At 36.5% G+C, this 18,130-nt stretch overlaps 1 protein-coding gene across 1 annotated transcript; it reads right to left on the bottom strand.

The window, feature by feature from the left end:
• Positions 1–11,419: 11,419 nt before the first annotated feature.
• Positions 11,420–13,950, bottom strand: CLDN8 (claudin 8). Its single transcript, XM_019729913.3, has one exon. The coding sequence runs from the start codon at positions 13,772–13,774 to the stop codon at positions 13,097–13,099; it is 678 nt and encodes a 225-aa protein (XP_019585472.1). The 5' UTR covers positions 13,775–13,950; the 3' UTR covers positions 11,420–13,096.
• Between the last annotated feature and the right edge of the window lie 4,180 nt (positions 13,951–18,130).

Genomic DNA, 18,130 nt, shown 5'->3' with positions numbered 1-18,130 from the left:
CTTAAACTAGTCTAGCGTATGATATTGTTACATATTTTATTTTGATTTATCCAGACTCTTATCTTCTTCATGAATAAAGCAACCCTGCCCCCACAACTATCTATCTATCTATCTATCTATCTATCTATCTATCTATCTATCATCTATCTATCTATATATAACGACTTAGGTTGATAACTCAGTCAATATATATATATATAATGACTTAGGTTGATAACTCGGAAGATCCAATCCTTCATTCGCCAAATATTTCCTGATGGTCTGACCTAAGCTCAGTGCCAGGAATTCTCCTGGACCACACTGGAAGGGTTCAGCATCACACAGTGTTAGTTCTGGGAAAGCATATTCACTGGTCTCCGTGGGAGAAAATTCATAAACTGAAAGGATGATCATGCAGTCTTCTTAATTAGAACTAAAGCTCCAACAGCAAAGGACTCATCTGGTTCTGAGAAAAAGCATGAGACAGATCAACTATTTAGGTCCCAAGAAAACTGCAGTTCCAGTCTAAACTCCCTTCATCATCCATTTCCTTATTTGAGCTTTTCCTCACATGCTTCAAGTCTGATGCTCTTTTGAGCATCATAGAATCTAGCAATGAATTGCCTTAAAGTTATTGAAACAAAAAATAATTTAATTGTAAAAGGCTCTTCAAAATAATCCAAGTCTCCTTAAAAGTTGAGATCTAGAATAGTATACATAGATGGTAGGTGCTCATTAATTATTTGCTGAATGAACGAACAACGCACAAATGCAACCCATTCAATGTAGACTATAAAACTCCAGAAATTATGTATGTGTAATTTTCTTTTTGGGGGGGGGAGGATGAGGTTTTATGGCCTTCATGAGATTCTGTAACATCTCTGGAACCCATAAAGGCTTTAAAGACTGCTCTTCTATTTGCTTAAGTTCTGTATAATTCAAGTTTGGTTCAGCTTATCCAGAACTCAGAATTCATTATTCACTAGTTTGCTTGACATTTGCATCTTGGGTCCAACATTTCAGTTTATGAATTTTCTCCCACAGAGACCAGTGAATATGCTTTCCCAGAACTAGCACTGTGTGATGCTGAACCCTTCCAGTGTGGTCCAGGAGAATTCCTGGCACTGAGCTTAGGTCAGACCATCAGGAAATATTTGGTGAATGAAGGATTGGCTCTTCTGAGTTATCAACCTAAGTCATTTTCAGACAAAGGAAATTTCAGGAGATTGATGTTAAGCTTGGGGTTGGGGGTGAACAGGAGAAGGGGTCCATCAAAACTAGAACATGAGAAATAATAGAGTATTAGAGGGATCTCTCATTTTTAACTGGATTGTAGATGCTTAGAGAGAAAGCTTCATCACTATTTAAGGATTGTGTTTCTCAGAATTCCATCTTCTCATGCTGTAATTTTGTTCTCCTTTCAAACAATGATAGGTCGGATTCCTCTTCTGGGGTGAGTACCAGAAAGTCTCTAGAGATTATCGCTCTCATCCCAGTAATCAGAACAAGCTAGATAAATTGCAAAACCACCATTTTTTTTTTTTTTTTTTTTTTTTTTGAAGCCCAGTGAATATATACACTATTAGGCCTGATTCTGCAGAAATAAATATCATCTTGAATTTTTTTTTTTTGCAAAATATTCTTTGCCAGTAAATACTCATCTCTGCTCCATATTTTTCTCAGTTGCATGTGAAGTCTAATTCTGCTAAAATTCTGAAATACATTAATGCACTGAGTAAAGCTATTTACTGGGAAGAACTAATAATGTTCACATCTAAAGTTAAAGCCTTTTAAATTGCCTTAAGTGGTATAGTTTGGAAAACAACAAAAGAATCCCAGAGAGAAAAAAGAAAACACCAAGAAGTAGAGAAAGTATTGCTAAATTTTTAGAAAACGTTGGCTTTGTATTAGTTCCTGGAAGTGAATGTTTCTTCATATATGTTAAGTTGACTAAAAATAAATCAGTTTTTTTTTTGTTTCCACTATGTAACTATCAGGATATTGGTTTGAAGTGCTAACATTATCAATGTGTCCAGGGACAAACCCACCTTGTCTTCCACAGAAATGGAAGTGATACTATGTGTGAGAAGCATGGGGTGACGAAAAGGGCACGGGCTATGGCTTTATGTCAGATTCGGGTATATTGTCAGATTCGGGTATATTGACATTTGTGCCCCACTCCTCCACTTGCTACCTATGCTGTTCAGGACATGTTCTTGAACCTTGCTGAACATCATTTTCCGCAGGTGGAAGGGCTTCTTTTCAAAGTTAATGTTGCAATTGTGGATAATCTTTGCAAACTCCAAGCACAGAGCACATGTCTCATAAAGAGATTAACTACCATGATTTTTAATATGTTTCCATGTCCCTTTCTGAATACTAACTATATTTGGGAAGAATGATAATTTAAAATTAAATATCAAAGTGTTAGTATTCCTTATCTCTTTTGAGGGGCAGTTTCAGACGATTTCATTTTTTGTACATCATACTCGTATGTTTAATTTTTAAATGAAGAGTATTACATAAATTTGTATATATTAGATATATGAGTATACATGTATTTGTACATATAAATGATTAGAACCACCAATTAATAAATTAATTTTGATTATGAAACATAAAAATAAAATTGGATGGATTTCAGGCTATAGATCCAAGGGATCTCACAAAATTTTTGTCTGGACTAATCCAAGTTTTATTTCAAATAGTACATAGTATTCCCCCCATCCTCCATTATTAAGAAATTTATTATGCAATATGCTTGAGACCCAAGGTCATGTAAACTGAAATGACAGACGAATTCCATTTCATTCACAGTGATTTAAAGAGATTTCACAGTGACCCCAGTTTTTTGGGATGTCTTGAAGACATGGCAGGCACAAATTGATGCTCCTGAAAAGTTTCTCAATTTATCACGTCTTCAAAAGATTTACTATTGAAAGACTGTTGTTTGTAAGATATGTTTTCAGTAAATACTTGTTGCTTTCTGGGTTTAGTGCTTAGCTGCTTGACCTATATAAACAGAAACAAGCAATTTCTTCTATTACTTATCAACTCGGCTTTTATGTCAATATTCTCCAGATAACTGTAAACATTCTCAGGTACCTGAGGAAGTAAAACAGAAGGGATCATTATTGGTTGTCAAAAATGCGTGTATCCTAAAGTATGTAGTATAGTCACAGCAGTCCATACCTACATCCCAGTAAGCCTTGGTGAATCTAATGTAATTTTTTTCTTGAGTTAGGTCTCCAGATTATCATGAGGAAGGCATAAATAAGAACAAATAACATAGAAACATTTTGATTCCAAACTAACATTAATGATTTTTTTGTTTAGGGCAGTTGGCAAAAATAAAATGAAATCCTTATTTTTGAAGCTGATGCCATCCACCCAAAATTCAGAACTTTAGAATTTATTGGGTTCTAAAGTATTATATGTTCACCTTAGGGAAAGTGTTAGAAACCTGGCTTCTTGGATAAGGTTCCAGTCTTTTTCACTGGGCCTGAGAGATTTTGGGGGGAATAAATATTAAATATTTTAAATTAAATAAATTAAACGTTGATTAAATATTGATTTATAAAAGCCCTCTCTAACTGAACAATACTATGTGTGTTCTAAGTCAAAACTGCTTTTATGCTACAGTTGATTTTGAAATTTGTAATAGATGAGGCCAAGATAGTACCTGAGTATGCCTACCACAGTTGCTTAAATAGAAAGAAAGACAGAGAGAGAGAGAGAGAGGGAGGGAGGGAGGGAGGGAGGGAGGGAGGGAGGAAGGGAGGAAGGAAGGAAGGAAGGAAGGAAGGACAAGAATTTATGTGAGTCTCCTCATTATTAATAACATATTTTCTTCTCAGCTCTCATTCTGCAGTGAATTGGGACAAATACTCTGAAAGTAATCCTGTTAAGAAGTCAGTAGAATATGAAGTATACTCCAGATAGGTATCTACACACGTGATGAAACTACCAACTCTTACATCAATTAGTGATAATCTATTTTTTAAAAGATTCAGAGATCAATGAAGCAGAATATATAGTCCAGAAAGAGACAGTGAGATATGTATACATTTACTACTTGATAAATAATGTATCAGCAAACTATAGGGGATAGATTTTTACAAATGGAGCTAAAAAATTAGCTACTGCAGAAATTTGAAGATTATATTTACCTGTTAAAATGCTAAAAAAAAAAAAAGTGAATTCTCTCTGTGGAGTGAGTTTAAAGGATTAAATGCAAAAATCAAAGTTAAAGAGCAAAATGAAACAAGAAACTACTTGCTCCATTATTGTATTGTTTAAGGGCGAAGTGAAACATACAATTTATGTTTGATTATTTGATTTGACAACTATTTTCTCCATTTAGATATTTCCAAAATCCTTTTAGTTCAACTTAAAATAGGAAACCTTTATCAAAGTAGCTCTTAGTTTTCACTTAATATCATTAATTTTGCTTGAAACATGGTAAACCAGCTGTCCTTCAATCACAAGTTTTTATTTACACAGATCTTGAAACTATTTTTTGATCCTTTCTCTTATTTTCTTACTCATCTCTCACTTTTTATCATTTTTTGTTATTTATCGTCACCTTTTCCCATAGTTTTATTATTTCCCTCGGATTTTGATGACCTTTTCTCACCTCTTTCCTCCACAGACCTGTTCTGATTTTCTGCCAAGTTAAGTCAACCATCCACTGTTTTTAATATACTTCCATCCTTAAAATATACTCGCTTACGAGTTTATTGATTTTCAGACTATGAAGATATTTGAATATTAAAAATGAAGGCATAAAGAATGTAAAAGTAAACAATCATCATATATAATTTTACAGTTTAATCATTTTCTTTCCAGTCATGTCCTTTCAAGTAGATGTGTGTATAAGTGTTGTGTGCGTTCATTGTGTGCATGTGTGTGAGAGAGAGTTTAATCATGAGTATAGTGAATATGAAATTTTTAGACTGTTTTTATTCTATTTTCATAGCTTTATATCAATAGCAACATTTAGGTCATTAGAGATTTTTCAATAGCTGGAAAATATGGCAACTGAATAGACAGACTCACCATATTTATTCAACGTTTCTCTGCAGGACACTTGGATTGTTTCCAACTTTTCATCATTATTAGTGTTCAAATGAACATAAATTTGCAAAACATTTAGGGACATCTCTGATTATTACCAAGCATAAATTTCTAGATGATGGAAATTGTTTTCATTTTTTTATTATCTTGTCCTGTGTTGGAGAAATAGAATTAAAAACCAAATCTTCCAACCCAGGAGTCCTTTCCAAAAAGGTAGTAAAGAAAACAGTTTCATTACTGAATAAGCATTAAAACAGAATGTGACAGGCATCACAGTCAATCTGCTAAGAGATTGCAAAGACAGAAAGAAATCTAACATTTTATATAGCCAAGCAGATACAACCCGTTGCACACACGTTTTCATGATAAACAACAAACTATTCCTCAAGTAAAAGGACTTAGCAGCACCTTCGTGACATTTATAGTTCATCCTACATTTACCTGGTAATTAGGGTGACCATCTATGCTAGCTAATTGGCCTTATCGGGAGGAGAAACAAACTTATTATATTTTTATGATTGTTTGTTTTGCAACTTGGAGCAAGAGACCCACTCCCACAGAAATCAGGAGAGGGGGCCGGAGGCTATCTCTCTCAATGTTTACATTTCAGAGAAATGGCTCCCAGATCCTAGAGAAAGTCATTCCTGGGTCATAAAGCTGACAAAAAGCCTATTTAGCTTTTTTTTTTTTTTTAAGGACTTAGTATATACATTCCAAAGAGAAGAGAAAGTACTTTCAATTACAAGTTTTCAAAAATAAATGTTCTACGAAAAAGCAGGGGAGGGAAATTGCTTCCCTTATTTTCAACAGGGAGAATTAAGCTATACTTATATTTAATTTGTATTTTTCCTTGTACCTGCTTTTGTTCAATGAAAAACTCATATTCTCTTTTATTTTATTTAAAATAAAAAAACACAACTTTTAATCTATGCCTTTGTTTCATAAAATAAATCTATTCGAATGAAAAAATTCTCTTTAAGTTCTTAAAAGCCCACTTTGGGCTGTTAACAACAACAAAAAAGTTTAGGCTATAATAAAGGATAAAAAGCATTTATTTGAGCAAAGAAGGGATTGCAATCCCGGAGACACAGATTCAGGTACAAACTGAAATTGTGCTTCAAACAGAACAAAGAAAGGCGGGGTATATAAGGGCAAAAAACCACAAGTGCAGTTCTCATTTAGGTCCTCTGTGCAAATGAAGGATGCTAGCTGGTAAAATGCATTGGTTTCTTTCAAAGTGAAGAATACAGATGATCTGGTTGCTATGGTGAAAAAGAAGTAAAGTCCAAGATGTGGTTACATAGTTGACTTAAAAGTTCAAAAGTTCATGGGTGGGGTGTGCATGAGGCAGACTTCTTTATGGCCTCTCTGCCTAGAGGGAATTAAATTTGGCTTTAGATTAAGTATGGTTCCTCCCATCATGAAGTAGAGTTTATTTTCCCTTTCCTTGATCCTGGGGTGGCTTTGACCAATTGCAGATGATGGGAAGGAAATCAGGATTCTTAAAAGCACTGGTGTTTTTTGTTTGTTTCTTTCTTTCTTTTCCCTTGGATCTCTTGCACCCTCAGCCACCGTGCCAGATGCCAGATGTCTGATTACCTTTCTGGAAGAACACGGTGAGGAGGTACTACCTAACACCACAAGTACAAGTAGAGGGGCCCATCGGAGCCCAGACACTCAGACATTATTGTCAAGTGTCAGGCAGTGAGGGAAACTGTTGTTAACTCTAGACCCCAGCTACCAGCTGAAGTCATTGCTACAGGCCACCAGAGACCTACCTGATTTCCTAACCCAAAAAATCGTGATATATAAAGTGGTTGTTGTTTTAAGTCACTAAATTTTGGGACAGTTTATTATACAGCAGGAAATGCCCAGAACAGTTCCTAATGCTGCATCTTTCTTCTCTCTTCATTCTTCCTTTGATAAAAGTAAAATCATTGTATTGAGATTTGCGCTGTAAAAGCGCACTTCATTTCTCTTGGAAGGTTTCTCAGCTTTAAAGCTGGAGAATAGTTTAATTTCCAAAGCATTTCTACAATTTAGCATTTAATAAATAACAGTTCTTTATTCAAAGAGGATCTCCATATAACTATCTCTAGTTTCAGAAAAAGAAAAAAAAGACAGGAAAACTGGTCTAATGGAGAAAAATTATTCATTTATGATGCTTGCACAAGTACATTCTCACTAGGTTTCAGACAAAAACAAATACCTTCAGCAATGGGTTTCCTTCCTTCCTACCACTCCTCTCACGCATCAGTTACAAAATGCAGGAGTAACCATAGACAGAAGGACCCTAGTCAACAAAGTTAATGATTTTAGAGGCTGGTGTTTAAGGGGGTTGAGGTATCAGGAGAAAAACCAGGAAATATCTGGATCTATGGATGGTAAGAAAGATTATATAAATTCTTTCCTGGATCAGGACAATGCTCAATTCTGATTTTTTTCTTTTTATAAAAGGTTCTTTTTGTTTCCAATAATTCCATATGTGTTTATTGACATATGAAGAGGAGTCAAGGGACGGGACAGATAGTAGGTTTAGAAATATGGGACAGAGAAGATTTACAATCGAGGGTCATTTGTGGGACAAAGAGGGCGCACACGGCGCTCTTAGTCTAACAAAGACTAAGTTTGCCCCCCAGAAGGAGAGGTGGGGTCAGTTGGTCGGGTGTACATCTGGACAGGGCTGACACTGAACACCTGGCACAGGGTGGTGAATGGGTGCAGCCAGAGGGTGCCAGGATGAGTAGCATCAAGTCCTCAACAACCTCTGACATAAAGGGTCATGAGGGCACTGCAGGTGGTCAAGGTCTGGAAGAAAGAATTCTTGGAAGGCAAAGAAATGAGAGTCCAACAAGGCTCAAATATGAGCACTGTGGAGCCTGTGGCAGAGTAGCAGCGGAAAAAAGAGGCTAGACCAGTAGACTTTTTTTTATTTTGTTTTATTTGTTTTCCATGCTGAAAATGTTGAACTCATCTATAGAACTGGGAAAGCAGTATTTCTGAACTTGAGGGTAAACTTCGACATATTCACAGTCGTCTTCTACAGCGTGACATTGACAGGAGTTCCACAAGATGGCAGCCTGAACACTTGAAACCCTCCTCCCAACTCTGGTCCAACCAACTCCTTCTGTTTATTGCCAGAGTCATGGCTCACTGAGGTTCCCCTGCTCCCCGCTACCCGCTCTTGCAGCCTTATTAGTTATTTGTTGCTTTAGTATTTCCTCTGCATCAGCTATACTGGATCCTAGACCAGCCACAAAATGCCTTTCTTTCTCACTAATAGGAGAATGCAATTTTTGTTGGGAACAAATTTATTGAGTAAGGGACTTGGCTTTCTCATTGTCTTTACTTGTTAATCCACCATTTTCTAGCTTCTAGGTCTGTAGTTAAAATGTTTGATGGAAATATGACTGTTTTGTTTTTGTTGTTAAGTAATTTATTATGACCGGTGGAAGCTTGGATACTTATTTTTTTGCACTTACAAGTTAAATATTTAAGTAAAAACTCCTCCTCCCCCCACAAGACCTCAATGAGCCCTTTTTATTTGCAAGTTTGAGCTTTTTTTTTCCCAGCATCAATATTTTTTAAAGTGATTGCCCCTGCTTTCGTCTCTTTTTTATCCCTCTCTCTCTGAATTTGCCTCTTAGGTCCTTGAATTTATTCTCCAAGCCTTTTACATTTTTTCGTTATGAATTACATCTTTTTCTGTGTTTGCTGTGTTCTAACTTTTCTTTCACTTGCTCTTCCAAACATCCAATTTTTACCTCAGCAGTGATGTCCTTCAACTCTCAGTTCTCTGAAAACTTTTTAAATGTAAAAATCATGTTATTTTAGTTACTCAAAGCTTTTAAATCTGTAATTTGATTTGCCTCAGGCTCTTACAGATATTTGTTTGTTTGTATGAGATGTCCTCTCTCCCAGGAGATCCATTTCCTCAAAGGTTGCCTGCCAGTTATGGGTGTTCAGCTCACACTTCCTTTTCCTGGCTGTTGAGTCCCACTTGGTGTTCTCTTACATGATTCTAGGGTCTCTTTTGTTGTGGAAGTTGTTTTTGTAATTGGTAATAGCTAACCCTAGGGTGGCAGGAATTCTCACTGTTGGCTGGCAACCTAGTGACCTGAAAGTTGCTGCCTCTGTAAGGAGCCCTGGGAAGTAACCTCTGTGCTCCCAGCAGCGTGTGGCCTGTACCCTCATTCTCAGTTATAGGGCTCTCAGAGGCTCCAGATTAAGGAGGAATCAGTCTCCGCTTGAGTCTCCAGTTTTGCAGGCCCTGAGATTATCTCCATAAAATGACACAGTTGTACAAATGTCTCCCTCCTCCCAGGACTATTTGTGAAGCAAGTGGACCCCATGTCCCCACCCCCACCCCGAGCAGGAAGCTTAAGGCCTAGCCTCAGGCCTCTGCTCCAGGAATCCCTGCTTCTCATTACTCTTGGAGCTGAACACAGTGCTGCTCTTTCCTCCTGGAATCTGGCAGAACCTGAAACTTTGCAGAAAACCAGCCCCCATGCTCTCCGCCTGTTGGCTGCGTCCCAACTGCTGCTCTGCTTGGCATTGTACTGAGGTCACAATTGGGAGGAGGGGGTTGCAGGTATTCTGTTTAGGCAGTTCTGGGAGGCCTTCTCAGGACAAGGAAAGAGCTGGCGAATTTAAAATAGAAGACCTAAGATAGGAGTCTAAAAACATGCACTGCATTCCAAACAAAGAGGAAATGAATGTCAGGAACTGAAAATCAGCACATTATGTATACACGGGAGAGAGGGGACCTAAAGTGTAGCAAAGACTGATGGTTAGGTTGACCCTGGGACTCAGCGGGAAGGAGTGCTGTAATCAGTGAGTCACAGCGAAGCCTTGGGAAAAGGGTGGTGACGTGCCATTTATTGTTCAGAAGGTTAAGTCTGGGAAGGATGCCTGAAGCCAATATTGCAGTAAGAAGAGCACAGGTTCCTGAATTAGGAGAGATATAAAGATATATTTAACCTCTTTGAGATTAATAGTATATAGGTGACATTATCTATATTTATGTCTCCTCTTTGAGACTCCGTGTTCTCATGATTTCATATGTAATTCATAGATTTCTTAGAGGATTGATAAAGAAAAAGCACCAAACATATGGAAGGCATGTAGTAAAGATTATATTTCTCACTCTTTTCCTGTTAGACTGTAAATTCCTTGAAAACAATAACTCTGTATCTCTAGCACTTAGCATAATGTAGATTAATAACTGTTTTTACAATATGAGGGAGTCATTCTGGATACAGAATCAGCAAAAGGGGTTCCTGGTGGGAGCAGCAAGTAGTACAGTATGGAAGAAAAAAAAAAGACTAGCTATAAAGTGAGGGTATCAAACTTCATCCTCTGCCTCCGTGTTGTTTCCATCACATGGCATTGTTTTCCCTTAAAACTACATTATAAAGGTACATTATAAATTTGTCCTCTTATATGTAATTTGCCACCAATCAAATCATTTCTTAATTCCAGTGCATCTCTTTGAGAATGTTCAAGAAGACCTCTGGCATGTGAATTATTCCAGTTTCTGGACATCAACTTTAGAACTGATTATACTCTAATGTTACTGTGTGATCAAACTTGCTGTGATGATTATAAGATAGGTTCCCCTTCCTGTCAGTTATCTGATGTGGCATTTGGACTTACCTTATAGGCAATGGAGCATTCTTATGAGAAATATATATGCAGGGAGTTATGGGGCCTGACTTGCAATATATCAAAAAACTAAGACGGGACCATGGAAGATAGCTGCAGGAAGAAAGTTCCACAGGCAGTAACACAAGTCTAGAAGGTTTTTCAACTACGGAGAAAAGAAACAAGATGACAGTTAAGTGTGGAAAGTTTGAGAAAGATTTCAGAGATACTTAAGAGTTGATGCCATAAGGAAAACTACCAGTGTTGTAGTTCTGTTTTATGGAAAAGAAGAGGGAAATAGTAAATTGAGTTTGGGACAATCAAGAGAGCTTTCTAGGTAAAAAGGATGTTTGATTAAAGACCAGTACTTAGAAGATTGAGTTTGCTTCTCCAAGCTGCTCAGTTAGTTCTCTTCTTTCTGTTCTTATGAATGATTTGACCCCAGAAGGAAAAATTGCCTAGGACAAATTAGCACTTAGCTATAGGAAAATCACCAATCCCAGAAAAAAACACTAATATGTTCCCAACTAACAGTAGCTATGCATGTCATTTCCTTATACAAAAATCAATTTAGAAACCAGACAGTGTTGAAGAAAATCTACTTTTTCTGAAGAGAAAGAACGTGAGCTATGAAGTCAGACAGTCCTTATTTTTTGTCCTGACTCTATTGGGTAATCAATGAGCTGTTCCGAGATGCTTTCATCTGTGAATTGAACTAATATCAGTCTCATAAAAGATTTAATGACATAATGAATATAAAACAGTAGAGGTCCTAGCACATAATACATGCCCCACAAACATTAAACATTCTTATTAATTAATACTACTTCTCAGAGATAGAAATATATTTAGTGATGGAAAGTTTTTACAGCGATGACTATTACATACATACTTATAGTATATAGATTTGAGACCTAAGGTACTATGTTAATAAATTACAAATACATTATCTGCATCAAAAGTTAGGGTATGAATTCAATAATTATAAGGTATGGTATTGTTAAGTGACGTAAGATATTTTATATTCTCAAAAATTAATGCCACATCTACCTTTATCTTTCAAATGTGGCCTTGACATTCTTTTTAAAATTAGAGATCCCAAAATATCAGGTTTTCAAAAACTCTTTACAAGTTAATAATAATTAAAAAAGGAGAATAGTGGAAAAATAATATCAAATTACTATAAAAGAAAAATTTATTGATATAAAGGACATAAAGCAGATAACATACATAGTCACTTAAACTGGAAAAATGTAGATAATAAACTTTCAAATGGGATGATCAATTGCATCAAATTTGGCGGAAACACAAACATATTGTATTTCTATACCTTAGTAAAACTGAACAAAAATGGAATAAGAAATTTATCTTGACAACTGAAAGGACAATTTTGACTTAGGAATCCACGTAGGAGAAGATGGAGTTCATAAAGTACAACTTGTTTCTATTTTTTGGACAGCAAAAAACAATACATTACTTTTCTGTCCAATATAATACATTACTTATTTATATTGATAAAATCCCGAAGTCTTTATTTAAGTAGTTATTAAAATATTCACACACATACAGGATTTCTTGTCAAAATGCATCTTTCTCCAACCACAAAAATTGAAGAGGAAAAAAAAATTTTCACTTTCCTGAAGTCTTTCATGTTTACATAGATCACAGTTTTCTCTTTCCTCTTAGCATACCTCTGGAAAGCCGATTGAATGCAAAGCTCCTTAACAAAATATCTGTCTTTTAAAAGATGTTAATTTAATATACAAGAAAAGGAAGGCCTCTAGGGAAAAAGCATAAAGAAGCTAGGAAAACGGGATATCAGAAAGCCATTTAGTTTCCTTTATACAGTTGATTAAAGCCTTCTCTTTAACCTTCATTATAAATCAAGTGCATTAATTGCTAAGCTGGTTTTAAACAATTAATATTAACCGTCTTCAATCTTATCCCCGAGTTCCCTGAAAAGCAATAGTTGAATTCTGTTTATTCAGTGTAATGAATCAGTATTTCATTTAAAATAGAACCATATAAGCCTGTCTCTATTTATGTGAGATATAAACGTCACTCTCATCTACATACAGAATGCTATGTCATAGAGAAATCACAGTTGTAAAATAATAGTCATTAACAATGTCATTTTGAAGTAACTGATAAAAGGGAAAGATGTATGAACCATTTTAGAAAACTGACTGCACTTCCTAAAACCATCAGAGCACTGTGTATCTCATTATTCTGCTGAAATAGCTTATAGAATCATAAATAGCTGATGCACAGTTCCTGTAATTAATGTTCCGCAGTTAAGAATGGCAAGTCAATGTTCCTTTGGGTTCCATTTTTAGAAAATAGTGGACATTTTAGTCATTTGCATGGCTTTATAGGTAAAGTTAAAACATATACACAACTACACATACTGACTTTTGGAGTACACACTTGGTGACTTCTTTTCCATGTGATAGCTCTTTGGGGTTGTGCGATGGGAAGGTACGGAGTATCTGTAGCTACTGCTCTTCTCATTGCCATAAGAAGCACAGCAGAATATTGCCCCTCCAGCCAGCAGCACCAGTGCCGTGATCCAGCCTAGGTAGAGGGCTTCTCCAAGCTCACGTTTTTGGCCATTATCCACTATTGGGTTGTAGAAGTCTCTGATGATGGAATTCGCAACCCAGCTCACAGGGATGAGCACCACCAGGCCGGTGACAATGAACATGATTCCAGCTGTTAGCAGGATAGGACCCTTCGCCTTGTCGTCGTCCCCAGTGCATCTGGTGCATTTCATGCCCAGGATAGCCGTCATGAAAGCCAGGAAGGACAGCAAGGAAGCAGCACACATGAGTCCTCTGGATGCCTGTAGGTCCGGAGAGAGAGCCAGCAGGGAATCATAAATTTTGCACTGCATTCTGATGTTAGCTTGCCTTATGCAATTCATCCACAGTCCTTCCCAGATGTTTTCAAAGACCACAATGTTGCTTCCAATGAAGGCAGACACTCTCCACTGAGGCATGATGGTGACAGCCACTGTGCCCACCATGCCAGCACCACCAAGCACCAGTGCAGCGTATTGCAGAGCAGATGTAGCCATTATCCTCTGCAATGGGTTTGACCGACTGGACTCCTGAGGTAGTAGGGCTGCTCTGAAGCAAGGTGCTCTGTGCCCCAGGATAGAACAGCTTTCCTCTAGCAATCACCTCAGAACCCAGTGGTTTTTCAAATAAGAACGGCTTTGCTACTTCCAGCTAGATTAAATCCAGTGTTGGCTGGCTGAGCCCCCCTCCCTGTCCCCCCCCACATTAACAGGTAAACTTACAAATCAGGTGGGGCAACTTTCTTGGCCAATAAGAGGGGGATGGTAACCAGGTGTGTCTAAACCGACAAGAGATACTTGGAACGGCTGGACTTGCACATAAACATTCTTTGTACTTCTCAGTGTTCTAAGAAGACAGCAGTATGTTTACCTATAGGCATAATTAGGAATGTTTGCACAATCATCAAAAAATGCACCAATCCCTTGTCACATGAAAAGGTACACCATGTACAGGCAATTCTGAAACTGAGTAAGAGCTGCTGTGACAAAGGTATAAAATAAAATATCAGCCTAAGAAATTGCCTAGGACTTGTCAACATGCCAGAGTGAAAGAAGAGTAGGGGATTGATAGATTTCTCATACCTGGGGAACCACATTCTTTGGGACACATGGGATCCAAGAGGGTGATTTAATTTGCCTACAACTTCAAAGCAGGTCCTGCTGGGATAAAATCAGGGAACAGACCATGCTGAAGGATGAAATGAAGCTCAAGTAATTAAATACACAAGTTGTCCCTTCATGGCACCAAACACATATCATTTTCTTTTGAGCCAGGAAAACGACCTGTTGGAATTTGAACCTTGATTTACAAGGGGGAAAAAAAAAAAAAAAACACTGTATAAGAAAAAAATACCTATTGTACCTATTGGAATTTGAATCCTGATTTATAATGAAAAAAATTGTAAAACCAACCAAAAAAAGAATCCATTTGATCTTATGTAGCAAACACTGCAATAGCAATTAAATGATGAAGTGATTTACAGATTGCTGACTGATTGTTGCTTTATGTTTGCTGCTCTGTCCTATTGGACTGAAGCAACTAGAAACCTGCAGATGATACAAGTCCTGGATCCATACAAATGGCTGACATTTCTAAACAAAATTTTTATAAGACTAGGTCACTATAATGATTGAACTAAACATATCTTCAATACCATGTCTGCGAAAGGAATTAGAAGCCCCTGAATGTATGGCAGTTTGAACTGTTCCTTCTCAAAATAATGATGATTTAACAGAGTCACTAAAATAAACATACATGTTGATATGAGAAAATTCCACTAGCGATGATCTTCTGAAGATCACCTTAAGCCCTCTGTCGTGTCTTTCCAAGCTTCAAGAGCTGTACTTTAATACCTTTCCTGTTTGTATCATAAAAAACTATAATTTCTTTACAATTTTACTTCTCTGCTTCCTCGTACTACTTAAATGTGAGTACGGGAGAAAGTGTTTCCCCCTTACTTATTAAACTTTGAAAGTGTAGTGGTCCAAAAAATCTGAGTATTTTACAGAGATTATGGAAACAAAAATGGTGGTAGGGAGGGGAAGAGGAAGATGCCAAAACCAACTATCTTCTAAAAGTATAAAAAAGGAATATATAGTCGTCTAAGTTGTTATTATTTTATTTTAGTAGACTGGACATGTTGAAAGTAAGAAAGGAAAATTTAAAGCTTGATATTTACAGTAATTTTTTCATTTGTTGACCTGTTAAGGACTAATTTGCTGTGCGTCCCTTATGCTGACAGAAAGTATCTAGCATTTTCTCCTTCAGGCTTCGTGATACAGAGGGAGATAGGTTAATCTTGGGAAAACTCATCTACAACCCACAAAAGGAAAGTTGAAATCAAATCAGCAGATTTTTTTTTTTTTTCAATCTTTCATTTTCAGTCTGGGAATGGGGCGTGATGGACAGAATTGGAAAATGAAAAAGAAATTATATAATTATTGATATAATTACAGACCAGAAAAAAAATTTTTTTGGTAATCAAATCAAAATTTATTTTCTAAATTTGTGTGTGATGTATTTTTTAGACCCCGTGTTTTAAATTGCTAACCATCCAGATAAAAATGGAAAAACTTGAGGTAAATAGGTATCTATATATTTGAGAGCCTGGGTTTTCATGGGAGCTGCCTCCCATGTATGCAGTGATGTATCTGTTTGCTTTTCATGCTACTAAACCTTTCTTCCCTTAAGCACTGAGCTGTACCAGGAACTTATTTCACACAAAAATATTTTCCTCATTTCAAAAATATTAGTACTTTCCTACTGGAATTGCCCAGCTGAAAGATTAGGATCAGAATGTAAAAAACAACCCTAAGCTTACAATAAATAATTATCAAGCTAACTGCGCTAGCAGAAACTAACCCAGAGCATCCAGGTAAGTTTCTTATTACACAGTGATCCAATTAATCCCATGATAATTTGAAATAATTGTGCCCTAAAGGTCAAGGAAAATGAGAAAGACAGGGGAAAATGGTAATAATAAGTTCACTAGGGACCAAGAGACTTAAACTCCAAGATTAAAAAGTAAAATTAACTGTTTATCTACTTTTCTATAATACTCTGTCCCTACTGAGATGATTAACTTGCCTGCAAAATTCAGATAGCAGTCATTAGAGAATTTCAGATTAATAACATTTTTACTGTTCTTTATTTCAGAACTACAGGGCAACATGCACATATTAGTCTATAATCTGTACATCCACTTCCATGGAAGAACCAAAATATTGTCAAGAAAGAAAAGCATGCTCATGTTGACCCACTGTGTTCCCTCTCTGGAGAGCTCCCTTTTGTCAACATTATCAGAAGCATGATTTAAGTTTAGCAATTAAATTCAGTCCTGATAACTACATGACACCTGCAAATGTTTTCTCTTTATAAACGATAACACACAATCTCGCTGTCAGACTGCCTTTGTTTTTGTCATTCTTATTCTTACAGCAATTAATCCTTAGCCAACAACTCTTTAGTCTGGGGTTCCTATTAATTCTCATCACTCCTTGAAATAATCTTTGCTTCTGCCAATCAAACAGTCGCCAGTTTCTATTGTTTTCTGGATTTGTTTTTACATTTATTTTTTTCTGTTGTGTTGACAGTTTTCAACCTTATTTATTTTTATTTATTTTTCACTGTCAATTAACTGTATTTGCTTGACCACCTTGTCCAGAGAAAACAAATAAACATATCAATAGATCTCTTTGTTTGTTGTTCCCAAAATAATACTGCGCATCGCTACACGTTCTTGAACTATTATCCTATATGTCCTTTGTAATGACTAGCTGCTCATGTTGTCTGTTCCCGAAGGTCTGTATCCATTACCATTAGTAGCCCTCCATATTCCCCACCTCATATTTATATTCAATTGCTCTGCTTAAAAATGAACTTCTCCCTGTATAGTAATTGTCCAGCATCTTAGTCAGCTTGAACAACATGGGGACCAGATGGTGGAGTTCTGGTGAAAGCGCTCTTCCTTTTTCACAGGGGGCCATGGCCATCTTATTGCTATACCCTCACATGGCAGAGAGGGAGAGGGAGAGAGCTCTATTCTCTTTCGGATCTTATAAGGACAGGAATGCCTTTATGAGGGCTCCACCCTCACGACCTTATCTAAAGGTAATCACCTCCCAGAGGCTCTCCCTCCAAATACCATCACATTGAAAGTTAGGGTTTCGACATATTAACTTGGGAAGACACAACCATGCATCCATAATATCAGCTACTAACTAATCTGCTCAATTAATTTCTCATAATTCTAAAGGGTCTATTATTGTTTCAAGAAGTTTTTTTTTTTTCCTAAGATCAAAAAGGAGGTGGAGGGTGGGGCAAACCTAAGTAAAGAAAATAGACAAAGGGAATAATGATTATTGAAAGACTTTTATCTTTCTTCTACTTTTCATTGCATTTTTAAAAATTAAAATCTGAGTTGTGGTGAATTCTGACATATTTTGGGAGACAGGTTCATGTGCTTTATTGAGTGTGGTATATTGGATATCCCCACTAAAGGACTGGAAATACTAGGAAAAAAAGTTTTCATTGAACTATACTGGAGGACTTTTTTCTCTAAATTAATAAGGAATTTCTATGGACAAAATTGATAGGAATCAAACTAAATTTAACGCTTTGGGAAAAATTTTAAAAGGAGCTGGAATTTGCTAGTAATAACAATAGCTACTGATTATTAAATGTTTCTATTCCACAGGTTCCTTACATGCACATTACACCTTATATTTAAAACATCCAGAGAAGACCCTTTTTATAATTGAATAAATTAAAACTCAATAGCGAGGGTGCTTTTCCTAAGGCCGTACGGCTGTTGTTTGCTGGATTCACAGAAATGGAACAGAATGGTTTAGATT

The sequence above is a fragment of the Rhinolophus sinicus genome, chromosome 17, assembly GCF_057876585.1.
Source record: "Rhinolophus sinicus isolate RSI-liver-muscle chromosome 17, RSI-T2T, whole genome shotgun sequence".
NCBI classification, from domain to species: Eukaryota; Metazoa; Chordata; class Mammalia; order Chiroptera; family Rhinolophidae; genus Rhinolophus; species Rhinolophus sinicus.
The sequence above is the reverse complement of the archived record's forward strand: the minus strand, read 5'-3'. Positions and strand labels throughout refer to the sequence as shown.